The sequence below is a fragment of the Bison bison genome, unplaced genomic scaffold (assembly GCF_000754665.1).
Source record: "Bison bison bison isolate TAMUID 2011002044 unplaced genomic scaffold, Bison_UMD1.0 scf7180017864487, whole genome shotgun sequence".
Taxonomy (NCBI): domain Eukaryota; kingdom Metazoa; phylum Chordata; class Mammalia; order Artiodactyla; family Bovidae; genus Bison; species Bison bison.
This window is the reverse complement of record NW_011495047.1, coordinates 2,812,659-2,832,716: the sequence shown is the minus strand read 5'-3', so window position 1 is coordinate 2,832,716 and position 20,058 is coordinate 2,812,659. Positions and strand designations below refer to the sequence as shown.

The 20,058-nt window shown below is 40.1% G+C and overlaps 1 protein-coding gene across 1 annotated transcript in view; it reads left to right on the top strand.

The window, feature by feature from the left end:
- GLYATL3 (glycine-N-acyltransferase-like 3) overlaps positions 1-18,516 on the top strand; it is a 21,224-nt gene extending 2,708 nt beyond the window's left edge. Inside the window, exons 2-6 of the mRNA XM_010863038.1 lie at positions 4,963-5,075; positions 8,534-8,641; positions 9,042-9,168; positions 12,826-12,949; positions 17,094-18,516. Of these exons, the coding sequence (XP_010861340.1) occupies positions 4,998-5,075; positions 8,534-8,641; positions 9,042-9,168; positions 12,826-12,949; positions 17,094-17,520 (864 nt within the window). The 5' untranslated portion in view covers positions 4,963-4,997 and the 3' untranslated portion in view covers positions 17,521-18,516. The remainder of the gene's footprint in view (positions 1-4,962; positions 5,076-8,533; positions 8,642-9,041; positions 9,169-12,825; positions 12,950-17,093) is intronic.
- Positions 18,517-20,058: the final 1,542 nt, after the last annotated feature.

The window sequence follows — 20,058 nt, the reverse complement described above, 5'->3', positions numbered from 1 at the left end:
ACTCAGACTCACGTCCATCGAGTCAGTGATGCCATCCAGCCATCTCATCCTCTGTCATCCCCTTCTCCTCCTGCCCCCAATCCCTCCCAGCATCAGAGTCTTTTCCAATGAAAGTATATTGGGCACCTACTGACCCGGGGAGTTTCTCTTTCAGTACCCTATCATTTTGTCTTTTCATACTGTTCATGGGGTTCTCAAGGCAAGAATACTGAAGTGGTTTGCCATTCCCTTCTCCAGTGGACCACATTCTGTCAGATCTCTCCACCATGACCCGCCCATCTTGTGTTGCCCCACGAGCATGGCTTAGTTTCATTGAGTTAGACAAGACTGTGGTCCTAGTGTGATTAGATTGACTAGTTTTCTGTGAGTATGGTTTCAGTGTGTTTGCCCTCTGATGCCCTTTTGCAACACCTACCATCTTACTTAGGTTTCTCTTACCTTGGGCGTGGGGTGTCTCTTCACAGCTGCATTGGGAGACTCCAATTTTTCACTGCCCTGTCCATGTCCACAAATGACTTAAGGATCACTGTCAGTACGGATTTGAAGTTACAAATAAATTTTAACAAGTAGGTGAATTCACAAATATGAAACCCATGAATAAAGAGGATCAACCCTACATGCAAGACTGTACTCTATATGCCTTGCCTGCCTACTTCACTCGTAACTCCATACTTCTTTTGTATCTTTGTGTTTCCGGTAGCCTGAATTTTTATTTTACTTTAATTTTTTATGTGTTTTTCCTGTGTGTATAAGTGGTTTTGAATCCTTTGGGAAACAAACCAAGCAATTAATAAGCAAATCAGCTACAAATATTTAGAATTCCTCTTCTTTGCACTAGCGACCTTACTACATATTTGTATACAAAAAGATCTCTGAACATCAAACCTAGTGAGAGAAATATGATCAACTTCCTTTTAAAATCATTTCATTTTCTCTCAAAAGACACTGAATTAGAAATAGTGAATGTGTTTAACCTAAGGATTTACTAAGAACTTAAGATTGCATTTAGAGATGAGGTGAGTGAATGAAAAGTCAAGCAGATACAAGGATGAGATAGTGGCTATACTTCTTGCTCTGTTCAACCTCAACTCTGAAAACTTCCTCTTTTCAGTTTCTAATATTGGCTCAGACTACGAGTATTAAGGCCCAGAAGCCTGATTTGCTGACTGCATTGAAGTGAAGTGAAGTGAAATGAATTGGCTCAGTCGTATCCGACTCTTTGAGACCCCATGGACTGCAGCCTACCAGGCTCCTCTGTCCATGCGATTTTCCAGGCAATAGTACTGGAGTGGATTCTCATTTCCTTCTCCAGGGGATCTTCCCAACCCAGGGATCAAACCCAGGTCTCCCACATTGCAGGCAGACGCTTTACCGTCTGAGCCACCAGGGAAGTCTAATCCTTCATATCTCTTCAGACTCTTGCTGGGAATGCAAACACTTCAGACATACCACTCAGTGGACTGGATCCCAGGGAGCTGGACTATAAGAAACATGCTTCTTAGAAGTTCAGACTCACATAAACTATATGACAGAGTTTTATGACAATGGATTTTAAATAAATCCACAATCATACATTCTGAGTATCTCATAGCCACACAGAGATGCCACATAGAGAAGTCAAGTAGCTTTCTCTGTCTGGAAAATGTAAAGACATAATCCAGCAGAAGCCCAGGTTCTCAACGTTTATTTATCTTTGCATCCAAGTGCCTGGCTGCTCAGGGTAGGGAACAAGAATAAGTTGGATAAGCTCTATCACACTATTTTTAAATTTTAAAAATTAAAATTAAAAAAATTTTTTTTCTCTAATTCAGTCAAGACCTGACTGTAAATATGGAGGGCGGGGGGGGGATTTCTTGGAAACAAAAAGCCATGGGACGGAGCCCTCAAAATCTACAAAATGCAATTATATAAGAATGCATGGAGTTGCATACATTACGTTTAGGCCCTTTACATCTCTTAATTTTATCGGACTAAAATGAGCCTCAGCCTTTGCTCACATCTGATTCATCTTTAAGCTAGGTATTTCTCTCCTCTTAACCACCTGACCCACTCAAGTTTTTCTCTTGTCTTTGCCCCACATTGTGAAAAGAAGTTTCCCTACTTAACCTAAGACTTTCCTCTGAGCTTCATACCATGCATTCAACAACTACTTTCAGTGACCCTTACTGTATGCCAGGCCCTGTGGTAGGTGCTGGGGATACAATGGAGCACAGAGCAGACATGGGCCTTTCTTCATGCAGCTCACAGGCTACTTAAGACAGGCTTATACCAAAGAAAACACAAATAAATGTAAAGTTACAACTGCTGGCATGTCCTGAAGGAAGAATTCAGAGTACAGTGAACATGTGTAATGGAGGGCTTAACCCAGTGTAGACACTCACATCTCCCCAGGATCCAGTTTTGTGAACTTCCCATTTCCAGTGGTTCTGATTGACACATTTCAGGGCCTCCTTCTCTCTCTCTTTCTTCCCTCTTCAGGGGAAGTTGGCATTCAGAATTAATCTTAAAAAGGAACAATGGTACAGATGAGCCTGTTTGCAGGGCAGGACTAGTGACCCAAAGGTAGAAAAAAGACATGGGGACACAGTGCGGGGAAGGGAAGGATGAGATGATTTGGAAGATTAGGATTGACATATATACACTGTGCTGTGCTTAGTTGCTCAGTGGTGTCTGACTCTTTGTGACCCCGTGGACTGTAGGCCGCCAGGCTCCTCTGTCTCTGGGGATTCTTTAGGCAAGAATACTGGAGTGGGTTGCCATGCCGTCCCTCAGAGGATCTTCCCAACCCAGGAATTGAACCCAGATCTCCCACATTGCAGGCAAATGCTTTACCATCTGAGCCACCAGGGAAGCCCAAGAATACTGGGATGGGTAGCCTATCCCTTCTCCAGGGGATCTTCCTGACCTAAGAATTGAACTGGGGTCTCCTGCAGTTGCAGGCGGATTCTTTACCAGCTGAGCTACCAGGGAAGCCCAACATATATACACTACCATATGTAAATAGATAACTACTGGGAACCTGAGGTAGGGCAGAGGGAGCTCAGCTTGGTGCTGTGTGACGACCCAAATGGGTGCGATTGAGGGGGTGGGAGGGAGGTCCAAGAGGGAGGGGATAATGTATACATACAGCTGATTCACTTCATTATATGGCAGAAGCTAACACAACATTGTAAACCAATTACACTCTGCCGGGGACCAGCCCCGGCTGATCCAGGGTATTCGAAGGAGAGACAGCGTAGGCGAAGATCAGGAAACAATTGCTTAATTAAATGTTAATTAAGGATATAAAGAGTAATAGAATGAGGATAGCTCAGTAAAATTCAGTGAAGAAAAGAGGCTGAAATAAGGATAGCTCAGTGAGGAAATTCAGTGGAGAAAAGAGGCTGAATAATTCAGCCAGAAGGTAAGAGAAAGAACGACATGGTGAGACCAAGTTTCGGTGAACAAGGCCCGTACTTTATTTTCCAAAGTAGTTTTTATACCTTAAGTTATGCATAGAGGATAATGGGGGAAGGGGTAGAGTCAGGCAGCAAGCCAGGCTTTCTTCCTGCAAACTTAGCATATGCAAAAGTTAGGTGATTTGCATCATCTTCTGGCCCGGAGGCCTGTTAACATTTTAAGACCCTTTCTTCAGAAAACTTATTTTTCTCTAAAGGTGATTGGTCAGGAGCCACCCTCCAAAAGCATTAGATAAAGTTGCATTCCTACAGCGCAAAGGTGTGGTGGGCTATAACAAGAAAAAGAATTAACTCAAGGGTCCCAGGTTACAACATTAAAGCTACTACTTACACCAATTATATTAATCAATACACTGCCAGGGACACAGCAGGTAAGGGATATGGAAACTTAGCAGCAAACATTGGCCCAACAAGTGAAAATCCCTTCACCAATACAATTTCTAATCGATCTTTTAACTACTCAAAAGAATCTGTGTTTAGACAGTTTAGAACATCTCCTGCCTCTCACAGTTGGGAGGCTCTGAACAATCACATGTGGCCGGAAAAACCTATTCAGGCAGGCTAGAGGATTTCCAAAGGAGTTTGTAGGTTAAACACTGTCACACCCAGGAATTATTAACTGGAGCTGTAAGCTAACTCTTTTTTCAGAGAGGTAGTGGGGGACAGCCCCCCGTAAAGTCAGAGGTGTAGTGAAAAGCACAAAGCAGAAAGTAGGCAGACTCTGGTTTTGGGGGTAGATTGCTCGAGAATTTCCAGGGAGACTCCTGAGGCTTGATCCCGCCTTTGCGTATGCCAAGCCTCCTTCCTCATGACCTTTGCCAGAGGCGGAGCTCGCTCCCCGCAACACTCTAATTAAAAAAAAAAAAGAATTACACCCTTATCCCTATGCAGTGAGGCTACTGGGGAGACTGACAAGCCCCATACCCAACCCTTGCAAGGTGACTGGCTGCTCTGGCTTTGTCCTGGAGCGCCACATCCCTGTCTCCAATGGCACTAACATCATCCCAGCCCCTGTATCTAAGAAGTTACTGACAATAGCTTGAACTGGTGACTTTCTGTACCTCTGCCAGGGGCTGTACTGCCTCCATGGGCAACTTTCCCTTTTTTTTTTTTTTGGATGCACTTGCTGAGTCATATTTACCTGACCAAAGATTGAACCCATGTCCTTGGCAGTGAAAGCAGGGAGTCCTAACCACTAAATAACTTTTGATGCCATTTCCAAGACCTACAGCTAGCTCACTCCTGAAAGAGATGGTATTCACCAAGTCTTCATATTAGGAATTCACCGACCATCTTAAGACCCACACTAGACTTTCTCTGCAGAAGACCCGGGCTCCAGTTGTAGCCACCACATCATTTTATATGAGAAAAAGTGAATGAAGCCCAGTTTAAACAAACAAACAAACGAACCAAAAAGACAAACAAAAAGCTTCAAGGATCTTTCTGGGTAGATTTAAATATTAACAGACAAAAATTAAGTACACCCTTTCATGTTTTTAAATAGGTGTGGAATTACTAGCTCTCCACTCTCCAGAGAAGATGCAGGTTCTTAACTGTTCTACCAAATTACTGCTCCTGGAAAAAATGCTGAAGAGTCACTTTCCTGAATCACTCAAGGTATGAAACATTGAGTAGTTCTATCTTCATTTTATTAATCTGTGAAATAACATCAGACTTATAGCTGTTTCCCAAATTTTCCTAATGGTAAGACCCTGGGAGTACTGGGTAAACATAGTTTCCCAATCCTCTCCTTCTAGAGACTGATTCAATGGATTGGGGATACAATGCAGTTAGTTATATTTTTGACAGTCTTGCTAGATACCTTCTAGGAAAATTCATGCTGTGCTGGACTGGACTATTTATGAAATAAATTTCAGTTCTAAATTTTATTAAATGGCAGAAGGGACTTCTAAATTCAGATTAGTTGACTTGGCCTGAATAATTTTTTTTAAATATCTTTCACATTATCTCATTTGAGCTTCAAAAACACCTAATCAATCCCCCTCTAAAATTAATTCCTCTGTAATATTAAAACCTCTGAATAGGCAAAAATTTATATTAAAATTTTATAGATAATATTACTAAATAACTTCCCCATTTCCAGGTGCTAGAATTCAGATTTAAATCCAGATTATCACGTTTCAAATTGAGTGTTTTTTTGGAAATGCTTGCCTCTCACAGCACCATCTGAAGTAAGAATTAAGGAAATGAACCGTATAGAGGCACAGATAGACGCCTTTCTGAGAAATCTCCTCTTTCATAGCTGCTGAGCTCTTTGCTCCTGATTTCTTATTTCTCCTACCCTGAGTCTTTTTATCCCTAAATCTCTTTATCCTCCTTTAATGATTTCTTTGTTGTATAATGCCTGGCTTTGTTCTTTGACCGTAGTTTCAAAATACCCTTTAAGTAAACACTAAGTCCTTTAGTGAATAAAAAAGATAAAGAAAAGATAGTCAGTTGTTTCCTCTTCCTCCATCCACTGGGATTTATAGCTGCGTATTTTATAATCTCACTTTAGGCTTAAAATTTAGTTTAGTCACTCAGTTGTGTCTGACTCTGCGACCCTGTGGATTGTAGGCTACCAGGCTCCTCTGTCCACAGGATTTTCCAGGCAAGAGTACTGGAGTGGGTTGCCATTTCCTTCTCTAGAGGATCTTCCCGACCCGGGGATCGAACCCAGGTCTCCCACATTGTAGGCAGACACTTTACTGTCTGAGCCACCAGGGAAGTCTTTAGGCTTAAGTGTTTAAATAACCTTTCAGATTTCCTTCACACGCTCTACCTGCTCATTCCTCTAGCATTTTTACTCCCTCCTAGCCACTTTGCATCCCCTCTGAACACTCACTCTTTGGATGAATAAATTATTGAAAGGATTTGTTTGTTTTCTTATTGGAGGACAATTGCTTTACAATGTTGTGCTGGTGTCTGCCATACAACAACACGAACCAGTCATAATATAGACTGATTCTATATTATATAGACTGATTCTTTAGCGGCCCTCTCTGTAAAGTCTTCCTCCCCCATCCCATCCCACACCTCTAGGTTGTCACAGAGCACCAATCTGGGCTCCCTGTGTTATATTGCAGCTTCCCTTTAATTATCTGTTTTACACATGATAACATATATATGTCAATGCTAGTTTCTCAATTTATCCCACCCTCTCCTTCCCCCTGTGGTTTCAACCAATGCCAAAGCTTTCAGTTGGTTCTGATCTTTTACAAACTAGTTATTTTTTCAGAATCTGAATGTTGTAAAGAGGTCTCTTTTTTCTTCTAAACTTGTAAACATTTCAATCATGTTTAAGTTACATTCTTGAATACAGATTATGCTTTCCTCATGTGAAACCATTTTAATAAGTGTATTACTCTGTACAGGTAAGATCATCAATTCCAGAATTTAATCTTGAAGAGAACAAGCATGACCCTTCCAGGTTACTTTAGTTTGTGGATTTTCACTAAGTGTGATCCATGTTGCTCATTAGTATTAGACTACATTTGGAAAGATACAGTCTATGTGAAAATTTGAGTGAGGTCTCAGTTTGGGTAAGACAGAAGAGAGTTGGATCATCTTCTAGGCATTGAGATGAAGTGAGTGATTTGAATTAAGATAGTGATAAAGGAGGTAAAATGTAGGCTCCAAAGCCCTTACTATTTAACTTTTTCATTGAAGTATAACACTAGCAGGAGTTTGCCAAGTGATGCTAGTGGTAAAGAAACTGCCAGCCAACGCAGGAGACATAAGAGACACTGGGTTGGGAAGATCCCCTGGAGGATTTCTTCACTCCTGGAGAATCCCATGGACAGAGGAGCCTGGAGAGCTATGTCCATAGGGTCACAAAGAGTCAGATAGGACTGAAGCAACTTGGCACACACCCACATAACACTAGAAAGTGCACAAAACATAATGATACAGCTCAGTGAATTTTCTCAGAGTGAATATCTATGTAACTTCTACTCCATTCAAGAAAGAACAGTACATCAAACGCCATTCTTCCCCCACTCCATACTCTTTTCCCGTCAATATCTTTCCCTGCTCTCCCACAGTAACCACTATCAATTTCTAAAGTCATCATTTAATTCTGCCTGTCTTTGAATGTAACATAAATGGGATCACACAGTAAGTATCTCTTTGAACTTAGCTTCTTTGGCTGGACAAGCTCGATACCATGTTGCTCTTTTGTAATCCACAATTTATTTATTTATTCCACTGTTGCTGGATATTGTTTCCAGTTTCTGTCTACAGTATTACAAAAACGCTGCTGTGAACACTGGCCTATAGCTTAGCTCTTGTCCTTACCACTACAACTTTGTCTTCTCTAGAAGCACAGAGATAACATATTAAAGTTGCTTTGTGGGACAGATATCTTTGATTCTTAGTGGAAAAAAAATGTGAAAAATCACAGAACAGAATTCTAACGATAATTCAGTATTGTTTAGTCAATAAGAATTTGGTCAGCTCTGTCAGACTCCATGGATATAACAGTGAATAAGACATAGTTACAACTCTCAGGGAATGCTTATACAGACCTGCTCTATCAAATCTAAAATGCAGGGTATGCTTTTTGGCTTTTCTCTGGGGGATAGTATCTCAGTCTCAAGTGATATTTAATTGTAATTCAGGGTTAAAAGAGTAGTTGTACTTCACATATGATTTTAAGATAGTGTAGTAAACTTCAAAAGCAGCTGCACATCAAAATTATCCATAGAACTTTTAAAAGGCATATGAACTCTAAATCTAGATATCAGACACTGATTCATTAAGTATTACTGACCTATGTTCCAAGTCCCTGTCTGGTAAGCCTTTTGATTTGGTACCTCTCACCATTGTGCTAAAAAAAACACTAAGTTTTGGGAACATTTTCATAGACTGTCATAGACATTTTAACAGTTTCCATGTGCACTGATGAAATAACAAGGGAGAAGTCTATATGTGTGTGGGTTATGAATATATGTGTGTATATTTATAATTTCCCCTCATGGCCATAACTTTGCAGTAGTACAAGAAATGAAAAGAGCAATAAGCATCTGAAATGGTTAATAATACGACTAGCTTTTCCTCTGGGTTCTCTGCCTCAGGTTTATGGAGCAGTCATGAACATAAATCGTGGGAATCCCTTTCAAAAGGAAGTGGTGTTGGATTCATGGCCTGACTTCAAAGCCATCATCACACGGCGGCAGAAAGAGGTACAGTTTTAAAAGGCAAAAAGAATTGGTACCAACTGAAATGAAAGATGAAGTAAAGGGGAAATCGTAACCGCCATAGCTTAACAAGCTCACCATTAGCTTCTAATTTGACTGGCTTTGGAGTATCAGACGTATGGAAACCTCCAGTATAAATGTGTTCTCTAGGATGATTTCTCTAGTGTTTGATAATCCCTAGAAGCATGAAGCAGATACACTTACACACTAGCTTTCTCACTGGGTTGATGATTCCTTATGATCATTGACTTTGGTCATATGGATAAATATGAAAGAAGATTGAAAAAGACAGCATCCTCCCCATTCTGCCTCTGAGACAAAGGAGAGGCTCACGTGATCAAAGGTGGTGTGCTTTATGTGTTTGTGATCATGTCTTCTGTCCTAGGCTGAGACAGACAACTTGGACCATTATACTAATGCCTATGCTGTGTTCTACAAAGATGTCAATGCTTACCGACAGCTGTTGGAAGAACATGGTGTTATCAACTGGGACCAAGTCTTTCAAATACAGGGTGAGTCAAGTATAAGACACTAGACAGGTGTTTTTTTTTTTCTTCTTTTTGTCATATCTCTCAGATATATAAATATGACACACTTTCCACACATATAAGCACACATATGTACAAATACACTTACATACATTTTATATATTAACAGCTTATGTATTACAGTCTTATAGCAATACTTTTTTAAAATTATTTTTACTGAGGTTTGGATTAGGCTGTTTTTAAGCGATTTTTTTTTTCTTTCAAAAAATGGTATCAGTGAATATCACAGAATATTTCTCCTATTACTTCTAACCCTTTCCTGTCATAATCTTTTAAAGTAAATCTAATTTAAGTCTAAGCCAATAGGTAAGCCTTTCTTCTTTCTACAGCAAATGATTCTTGAAAAAGATAATCAACTGGTCTGCACAGGATAAACTGAAATGATTTTATAAGGAAAGAGTATATGTGGGCTCCAAGGAGATAACTGCATAGCCATCAACGCTTCTGGAAGAACTTTAGGCCAAGACTGAAACAGATTAAGACTTTTGATTATTTGGATGGATAACTTTGGCTTCAATGTATCACTTGCTCTCTCAACTTTTTATAATGATTGGGAGTTGATATAGGCAATGAAGTTACTGTGCGTAGCTCTTCCAGTGAAATGAGTTCCTTGATCATTTGACAAGAAGGTAGGAACCCCCATTTAGATATATAAATTCTGGTAATTTTTATCAGCCAGAAGTAGCTGAAGCCCTCTACAAGAAAAGTTTCTGTCCACCTATAATGATTTATGTAAATTCATAATCTAAAAACTTGGAATGTTGTGTATATATATATAAAATCCCCTGGCAAATGCTCAAAAAGAGTTTATAGAGGCAGTTCTAAACTCTCTCACACATTTACAGATTTACCCCTGTTATGCTGGTTAGAAGTGAGGCATAATTCAACCACTTGCTTATCTAATTAATTCAGAAAAATCTCACCAGGATTACTTTAATATGGATATGAGTATATCTCCCCCTTGATGTGAAAAGTCATGGCAGTAACTGGATGGATTTTGGTATTATTGCTTAATATCCTCAAATCCCCTGAATTTATCATCCCTCTGATTGCCAATACTTTTTTTTAGAAGGCTGAGCTATTAGTTGTGAGTTACACTCATTTTAATTGATAGTCATCTTTCCTGAGGGTTTGGTGGGGAGAGATGTAAATTATAGCACCTAGTATAGCTGGAATGGTAAAACCCCTCATTTACCAGGAGACCTGGGCTCAATCCCTGGGTTGGCAATCCACTCCAGTACTATTGCCTGGAAAATCCCATGGACAGAGGACCCTGGTAGGCTACAGTCCATGCGGTCTCAAAGAGTTGGACACAACTGAGCGATTTCACTTTCACCGTGTAGAGCAATACCGGCTCTTGACTTCTGATGTGGTCTCAACTGTAGGTTTCTGTGGTAAGAACTGTAATCTCCTTAGGACACTGAATAACTTCTAAGAAGTCATCAGGGTCTTTACTATTGTTATTCAGAGAACCTAAAAAGGTGCCATTTCTATAACATCTCTAAATCATGAGCCTCCCTAAAAGCCTATCAGCTACATATAAATAGCCTTTTACCTACTTCTTAAGTGCAGGCTAGGTCAAAACTACTAGTTGGGTTGGTGGATACATCAGGATTTAGGCAGTGAAGCTGCTTCAGTACTGGGTGTTTAGAGCAAGAACACACCCTGCATAGGAATGCCTTTGTCATTTTTAATCTAAGAACCATCCATAACAATGTTAAATCAGGGTTAATCCTCTAATGGACTCAGAGGAGCCAAACTCCTTGTGTTTGCCATATACAGGAAACAAAAACATGCATAATTGCCCAGACAGGCCCTGCTTGCTGCTCACTGCTAGTTGCATGGACGAGAGAGCTTGTCTATATATATGAGCACCAGCCTGAAAGTTTCAAAGGCCTGCTCACTGGTAACTATGAACCAAAAAACTGCCCCAAGTTCTGGCTTATTCAGTTAGCAACCCTTCCCCTTCTAAGGAGGTGGAGTGCTCAATAGCAGAACGAGAAGTGGAGATTCCTTTCTCAAGGAGAAAGGAGAAAATCATTTGTTAAAAATGATACCCTCTCAACAGATAGAAGGACATGATCCACAGCACTATGGAGAGATGAGCGGCAAAATCTAAACAACAAATCCTGTTGTTTGGTGATTAGAGGGCCCTAACCATCAGGATTCTCCAACAAAAGAAGTTTTTAAAGTAGGGAGAGAGGAGTTTAGCGGGAATTGAAAGAAGGTCTGTTTATGAAAAGACTCACAAGACAAAAAGTAGGCAAAATCAAACTACAGTGTTTAAGGATGCAGGCTTAGATAATAAAACTGTAAAGAAAACAAGAAAATGGTTATCTTAAAAATTATTATAATGATTATTTTTGGAAGAGAGAGAAGGAATTGTGATTAAAAGATTGGGAGAGTGATACATAGAAGGGAGCTCATCAAATTCTATTCTGTGGCTTTAGAAGTAGTCAAAATGTATGTAATTATTTCTAATTAAACTGTCCCTTTTATGCAGTTTTTGTTACCTGTTACATCTGAAAAGTCTAAAAGGTTTTGTTTCAATGTTAGGATGACCTTTAGAAAGAATTGACTCAGTCTAACTTAGAAGAAAAAAATTCTGTTGGAACTACCATCCACACCTCGAGTCAGCACGGCTCACTACCACTTAGATGTAATTCAGTGTTTTAATATGGAGTGCTAGCTACAGCATCTATGATTTTAATAGCATTATCTTAAGACTTGCTTATCTTTTCTTAGACTTAACTCCCTGATGGAGAAGCCGAGGCTCAGAGCACAGTCTATGTTCACCAGGACCTGCCATTCATGTTTTCTTCAAGAGGAAGTGATTTCCTAGGAGAAGGAAACAAGCAATTAGATATGAAAGGAAGTGGGAAAGTCAATTTCCAGAGCATTCAAGCAATCAGCAGCCAGAATGGAAAGGACAGAGCAGATTAGGATTTGGAGAAGCAGACAGTCAGTTCTAAGTAAACAAGCCCCTTGTCATGCTGTAATTACTATCAGAACAGAGACCATGCCATTCTTGTGTCCTGATCTGAAGCTATGCCCAGCACAGTACTTTATTTACAACAAGTACTGAATAAAGGTTTATAGAGAATACAATATAGCTACCACAAATGAGTAAGTGCTGGGTAAGTTAAGTTCAGAATAAACCTCACCAGTCTAAGTTTATATATTGACGTTGCTGTGATGGGTGTTTAGGCAGGAGACTGAAAGACAGTCTTTAAAGTAAGATTGCCCTGCCAAATAAATTGAAGCTCTTTCACACTTCCAGAGCATCCCTTTACCCTCAGGGGCTTAAGATCAATCTGAGAAGTCAGGAAAATAAAAAGTTCCCATAAAGCATTACAAATTCTTAAGGGATAGTCCCATCAGAAATTCCCATGGAAGATCATGATCAACATGGAAATTTGAAAATCTCATACAAGACTTGCAAATCAGACAAAGGAGTAGCTCTGATAACATATGTATGAATACAAAGTGGTTAGGATAATACAAGGTGGGAAGCTGGTGGTATTGATGATACCAAGTATAGAAATTCTAAAACAAATTTCCTTTTGTCATTTTCAGATAAAGTGTCCACATTTTTTTTTCATTGTGTGTTTCCACATACAGGCCTGCAGAGTGAATTATATGATGTTTCCAAAGCTGTTGCTGACTCAAAGCAGGTGGATGTAAAGCTAGCTTCCTTCAAGGCCGCTTGCTTACCTCCGATTTCAACTGCAGACACCAGTTTCTTGTATGTAAACCCATCTTCTTCTGGGGGAGAACTTATGCTATGGCAGTACAAACTGCAGTACCTGGAGTACTTAATACCATTAAGGAATATTGGATTTAGGTGACTGAATCTAAATGTGTGTATGTGTTTACTCTTTTCCTTTTTGCTGTGCTTGACTGCTCATAATTTCCTGCAAAATCAAATCTGTGTCTCTCTCCATAGTAATTAACTATGGACAGTTTTTTCACAGAATACACAAAAAAGTCATTTCTTGGGCATCCTCCTCCTTCAAATAATTCTAAATAACTTCTGCTGTCTGCACCCAAGGTGGTTATAATTGTTTTTTGTTGTTTCAGGGATGAAGGTGTTTAACTGACTTACGTGTCTTCTATTCCAGGCACTAAATGTTTTCAAGTTTTAAATACATTGCCTCTTGAATCCTTTCCACAACCCTATAAAGCAGTACCATTATTATTCCCTTTTTGACCAGAATTGAAATAACACACAGGAGCAAACTATAGAGCCAGAAACAATCAAAAGAAGTCTAATTCCAGGATCCAGCCCTTCAGAACATGTGTTAGTTTATATCTGCATTCTTTTACTTTGTGGTCCCTGATCTGTCATGCTCTAGTTACTTTCCCTTTTGCCTTACCTTTCTGTGTGTGTGTGTGTGTGTGTGTGTGTGTTAGTCGCTCAGTGTGTCTGACTCTTTGCAACCCCGTGGACTCTAGCCTGCCAGCCTCCTCTGTCCATGGGATTCTCCAGGCAAGAATAGTGGAGAGAGTTGCCGGTTTCTTCTCCAGGTTACCTTTCTGAGCCTCAATCAATTCTTCCTAAAAACTGGTGTATAATATCCTCTTTGTATGTTTCTTGTACGCAAATGAAACTTGATACCTGAAAAGTAAGCACTTCAGTGAATGTTACTTTCTCCACTTCTGTGGTGTATGTTGAAGTAATTATTGAGCAAAACAAGACTAAACCTAGAAAAGAAGGGACACTTTAAGTCACATAAAGCAACTGGATTTTATTACTTTTTCAGTCATGAAAATTTTCAAACACAAGAGTTGAGAAACTAGTGTAATTAACCTCCAAAACCAAAATACTTAAAAAAAAATCTTAAACCCCTGCCTCTTTCAATCACAAAATAATGCAGTTCTCAATTTTGTTTGTCCTTTGTTCAATTCCAACTGTAACCTTTTCAACAATACATTTTCCTATTAATTGAATTTAAAAAATATAACCAAGCTTGTGCTCATTAAATATACATGTATATTTTTAAAATGTACAAAAAGTACAAGATTTATTAGGAATCTTTTATCCAGACCTCTATCCTTCCCACCCCCTGATTTATTCTAAAGGAAATATCTTATATATTATTCCATTATACTTAAATATTATACCTCCAAAAGAATTATTATTATTATTATTGGCCAGGCCTCATGGCTTGTGGGATCTTATTAATCCCTGGTGGTTCAGATGGTAAAGAATCCACCTGCAATGTGGGAAACCTGGGTTCGATCCCTGGGTTGGGAGATCCCCTGGAGGAGTGCATGGCAACCCACTCCAGTATTCTTGCCTGGAGAATCCCCATGGACAGAGGAGCCTGGTGGTCTACAGTCCATGTGGTCACAAAGAATCAGACATGACTGAGCAACTAAGCATAGCATAGTATGGCTTGTGGGATCTTATTAATAGCTCCTCCATCAGGCATCGAACCCTGGCCCCAAAAGTGAACACACTGAATTCACTCAGGGAATTCCCAAGAATTTTTTTTTTAAAGTGCTATAGTAACATCACCTCTGTGTCAGGGGTCCCCCAGACCACCCACAAGTTCAGTGATTGGCTAAGAGGACTCACAGGACTCAACATATTTAGTCGTGGCTATGACTAATTATAATGAAAAGATACAAAGCAAAATCAGCACAGGGGAAAAAGGTGCCTTGGCAAAGTCCAGAGGAAACCAGGCACAAGCTTCCCAGAGGCCTCCCTGAGCAGAGTCACGCAGTATGCGTTTGATTCCCAGCAATGAGTTGTGACGACACATAAGATTTTTTTACTGGAGGTACCCTCTGCCAAGCACGCACCAATTTCCTAGACTCCCAGGAGGAAAACAGGTGTTCAGCATAAATTACATCGCTTGTACAAAGAGGCCAAGCTAACCACTCTTACCAATTCTGAGAATGGCAGGACTCCCCCAGAAATCCAAATTACCAGACACTTAGCCAAAGGCCAACCTGGCAAGCAGGTTCTCTAAAAACAGTGGCCTCGAGCCTGCTTTGTTAGCTCTTTCCTTAAAATTTTGTGAACATTATTTCCTAAATATAAAATGACCTGTTAGTAGTCACATTTCTCCAATAATCAAAACTTTGAGCACCTTATTTGTTTTGAATAAGCACCTGGTTATTATATGCAACTGGTTAACATCTCTCTTAAGTTTCTTTTGACAGACAGGCACCCCTTTCATCTTTTTTTATTTCTTATGTTATTTTTGGTTGAAAAAAAAAAAAATCACGCTATTTGTCCTTTAGAGTTTCCCACAGTCTGTCCAATTCAATAGACATGAGTTTGAGCAAATTCCAGGAGATAGTAAAGGACAGGGAGGCCTGATATGCTGCAGTCCATGGGGTTGCAAAGAGCCGCTCACGACTGAGCTACTCAACAGCAAGTCTGTTTGCTGTCGTATCCCTGAGATGTTATTTAAAATTTTCTTCAATCCCCAGTCAGACTTTTTTAAATCAAATTTTTACTTGAATTGTTCCTTTCTGCGTAGGAAGTTAGACAATTTGTCTTTAAAACCTAAATCATTATCCAAATTTGTGCACTTTATTTTGGATACCCACCCTTCACAGGTCATTGTCTCGAATGTCCCTCCTGAAACACACGGTTTAGTGTTTTTATTTATAGTGACATCACTACCCGAAGCTTCCTTGACTTTGTTTGAAAGTTTATTTTCGAGAATTAAATGAAAAAATCCTGTTAAGCCAGTTATTGCTTGCATTTATTTATATTCTTTCCCTCTGCTTAGTGGTTAGGCGAATGGCCCAGCTCCAGGTCTCACAGAATACCTGAAATATGAGCTAACATTGCATGACCACTAATAAAAGAAAACACAAACTTTTACTTCATAAAGAGGGACATGGTACAGGACCTCCCTGGTGGTCCAGTGGCTAAGACTTCATGCTCCCAGTTCAGGGTGCCCAGGTTCAATCCCTGCTCAGGAACTAGATCTCACCTGCTGCAACTGAAAGATCCAACATGCTGAAACTAAGACCTGGTGCAGTCAAACAAATATTTTAAAAAAGGACGTAGTGAGAAAGACATCAGTAGCCTCTTAACTGGGGATGATCTTTGGATATTGATAACTTCAAGCATGAAAGAAAATTCAAAACACAACCAGCCCCCAGAGACTTGCAGCTAAGTAACCTGTCTCAGTTCTTAGAAACTGCAATAATTTCTGTCCTTTTTTTTTTTAATCTTAATGCCCATGGATTTTGAAATCTTTTTCCAGAATGTTTAGGGAAAGGTCTGAAAGAGCTAGCATTTCTTAAGCACCTACAAATGCCTAGAACATTATGCACTTTATATTTGTTTTGTGGACATGGTTGCATAAATGTAGGAGTCCTATCCTAAAACATTTATTATTATCAAGAAAAAGATTAGAGGCTCAAGTATCTGGACTTGTTCAAGGCCTCAGAGAGGGTGTCAGCAGACTCAGGACTTAATAAGAACAAGTCTGAGGTTTGTTTTCCAGAAAAATGAAATCCTTGCCTTCATCTATTCTGAAGACAATAACAAGTGGGCATAAAATTTGAAGGAAAGACTTAGACTCAATATAATGAGTGTTTCATCCTGTTAGAAATGAAATCCTAAAAGATGTTTGTAAGTGGTAAGTTATGGATTCTTATTTATTGAAAATATTCTAGTATTTGCTAGGCACTATCTCCAGGATGCTTTCTCAGTTTGAATCAATGTAAAAAGAGAAGTAGTTGGGGAATTCCCTGGAGGTCCGGTGGTTGGGATGGGGTGCTTTCACTGCTGGGGCCAGGTTTGATCCCTGGTGGGAGAACTTAGGATCCCCCAAGGTTTGAAGTGAATAAAAAAGAAATACTTGTTTGTCATCATATGATCCCAAGTTCATATTTCTTCCCATGTCATTTTCTTCAAGAATGAATTCTTCCGTACAACTAACCTACCTGAGCATTGCTGATGTTGACTTACTCAACCAGACTTGGTCTCGGGGCGGCAATGAACAGTGTCGCCGGTACATCGCCAACCTCATCTCCTGCTTCCCCAGTGTGTGTGTCCGTGATGATAAGGGGAACCCCATGTCTTGGTCTATGACAGACCAGTTTGCCACCATGTGCCATGGCTACACCATGCCTGAGCATCGCAGGAAAGGTTATAATCGGCTGGTGATCCTCATGTTGGCCAGAAAGTTGCAAAGCCAGGGATTCCCCTGTCAAGGCAACATCCTGGATGACAACACTACATCCATTAACCTCGCAAAGAGCATCCACAGTGACTTCTTGCCTTGTCGGTTCCATAGGCTGATTCTCACCCCTCCAGCTTTCTCTGGGCAAGTTCACCCCTAGCCCATTGGAACTCCAGGAGTTCTCTTCCTTTTTCTGAATATACACACACTCCTTAGCTGCCAATGAGGGAAAAATTAAAACTAGAATCAGGGGGACTTTAAATTGTTGAAAAAGGCCAGAAGACAAACAGGCTTAGGCTGGGAAGCCCTAACTCTCCCTGTCTCAAATTTCTACGGTAGTGATGATACAGGTCAGAAACAGCTGTGACTAGAAACAGGATAACTATCTTCCTTTAGGATCCACCGCAGGAAGAAGGTTCTAAAGCCATCAGTCTTAGCACAGGAGCAGAAATGACTGCATGAGAACAAATGACTAACATGGGAGTACCTGGATACTGCATTATTATTTCCCTTGGGCTTATGCCCGCTTTTCTACAACCACACCAGCGTCCTACAACCATAAATAACCCTCTCCTGTGCCTGCCACTGCTCTGTCTCCCCAAATCTCTTCCTACCACCCGTGGCTCAGGATCTCTGTAGACTATCCTGCCTTCCCCCCTCCCCCCTTTAATTCCTGTCTCTCCTCTAGCCTATAGTTCTTCCCTGGGAATGTTTAAATGTAGTGGTTCTCTCATTTTAGTGCACTTCAGAATCACCTGGAGGGCAGGTTGCAACAAAGCTAGCTGAGTCTCTCCCCACAGCCCCTGATTCAGTTAAGTTTGAGGATGGGTTTGAGGTCGAGCCTGAAAATTTGTACTTCCAGCAAGTTTTCATTTCTCAGTTGCCTTGGATGGAGGAATAAACACACAAGCATTTTAAAAGCTAGAAGCAGATGCTATCAGCATAAGACTGGACACTGCCTATCACCTATTCCAGTCCCCTTGTTCATTATCAGCTTTCTCATGAAAAACTAAGAGGCCTGTTTATGTAGGTGTGCATTTGGTATGCAAATATAAACATACATACACATATATTTTCACTTCTTTCTTACTTCTGTATGCATACGTAATACTCAGAGAATCGTGGTAAGATAATAAACTTTAGTTTATTCTCATTACATATGAATATTTGTGGACAAAAGAAAACAAATGACTTCTTCAAGATTATATAACCGGTGCTAGAGGTTGAGCCAGAATGGTGTTATGTTGATTTCAAGCTTTTCACTAGACCATGTATCTTTTTAGGAAATGTAAAAGAAATTTAAATGATTAAATAATAAAATCAACATCTCCTTCATCTTTTATTCTTGTCAGTATTTTTTTTTTTAATTTGGGTTCCAATTGCTTCTGTCTGTGTATCTTTCAAGGACAGTAAAGGAAGAGATAAACATCACAGGCTGTGTTCTTCTATCTGCAATAAAAGCTGACACAAACAATGGTTGGATTTGTCTAGTCTGGATAAAGTTGACTTAGCCATATAGAAAATATATGGCTTATATGGTTTCTTATTGTGCAGAGGTCACACAAATCTCAACTACAAAGATAAGAGGAAATCTAAATTTTAGGTGTTTATTCTGAGAAACATAATGGAGAAGGAAATGGCAGCCCAGTCAAGTACTCTTGCCTGGAAAATCCCATGGACAGAGGAGCCTGGTAGGCTACCGTCCACGGGGTCACAAAGAGTCAGACATGACTGGATGACTTCACTTTCACTTTTCTGAGAAAAATAAACTGGCTGAAGGAGAGCTTCAGTTATAATGAAAACGATTCCTTGGGAGTGAATATATGCTTAGGTCATCCTGAGCCAATGGTTACCTAGAGACTTATCCTTGGGGCTGGAGGGACGAGTTCTAAGGAACTGGAGTCCATAAGTCTCTCAGGAGAATGTGGTCTAATTTTCGCCCCAGGGACATGCAGTATCTATAGCACTAATGAATAGAGGGTTACTCCCACCTGGTATACGGTCTCATTAATACAGCCTTGTGCCTTATTTCTTCCTAATGATAATGTGCCTACTGTTTACTTAACACTTAACTGCATGCTGATAATTGTGCCAAATTTTATATATGCTTATGTGTAATAAATATATGTGTGTGTTTATTTTATTATGGGGAGTCTGGCTCCGAGGTTTAATGACTCGTTAAGATTTATGGAGATTTTAAGTCATGATCAGAGCCTGGTTTGTCAGATTCTGAAGCCTGTACTTTTTTTGTGTGTGTGGCCATGACAGGTTTTAGTAGCAGCATGTGAGATCGGGTTTCCCAACCAGGGATTGAACCTGTGCCCCCTGCTTTGGAAGCATGGAGTCTTAACCATTGGACCACCAGAGAAGTCCCATGAGGCCTGGACTTTCAATTATTATTGGCCTCTTGAGCAGCTTGGAACTCTCTGGGGACTCAGTAGAGACAACATCCTTAGCTACCGTGAGATGTGTGCTTGTCTGCTCAGGGTACTGACTGGATTTTGCAATTGTCTTTGCATTGAGTGAGGATAAGAGTTCTCTCTGCATCAGACCCACTGAGAAGAAATACAGAGGAGGAACGGGTGAATTCAGTCTGCTCAAACTTTGGGAGCAGGATAAGACAGGGCAGTTCAGAAGACATTTGCACATCCTCTAGAACAGAATCTCATCCAACAACACAAGCTTTGTTTCTACTCAC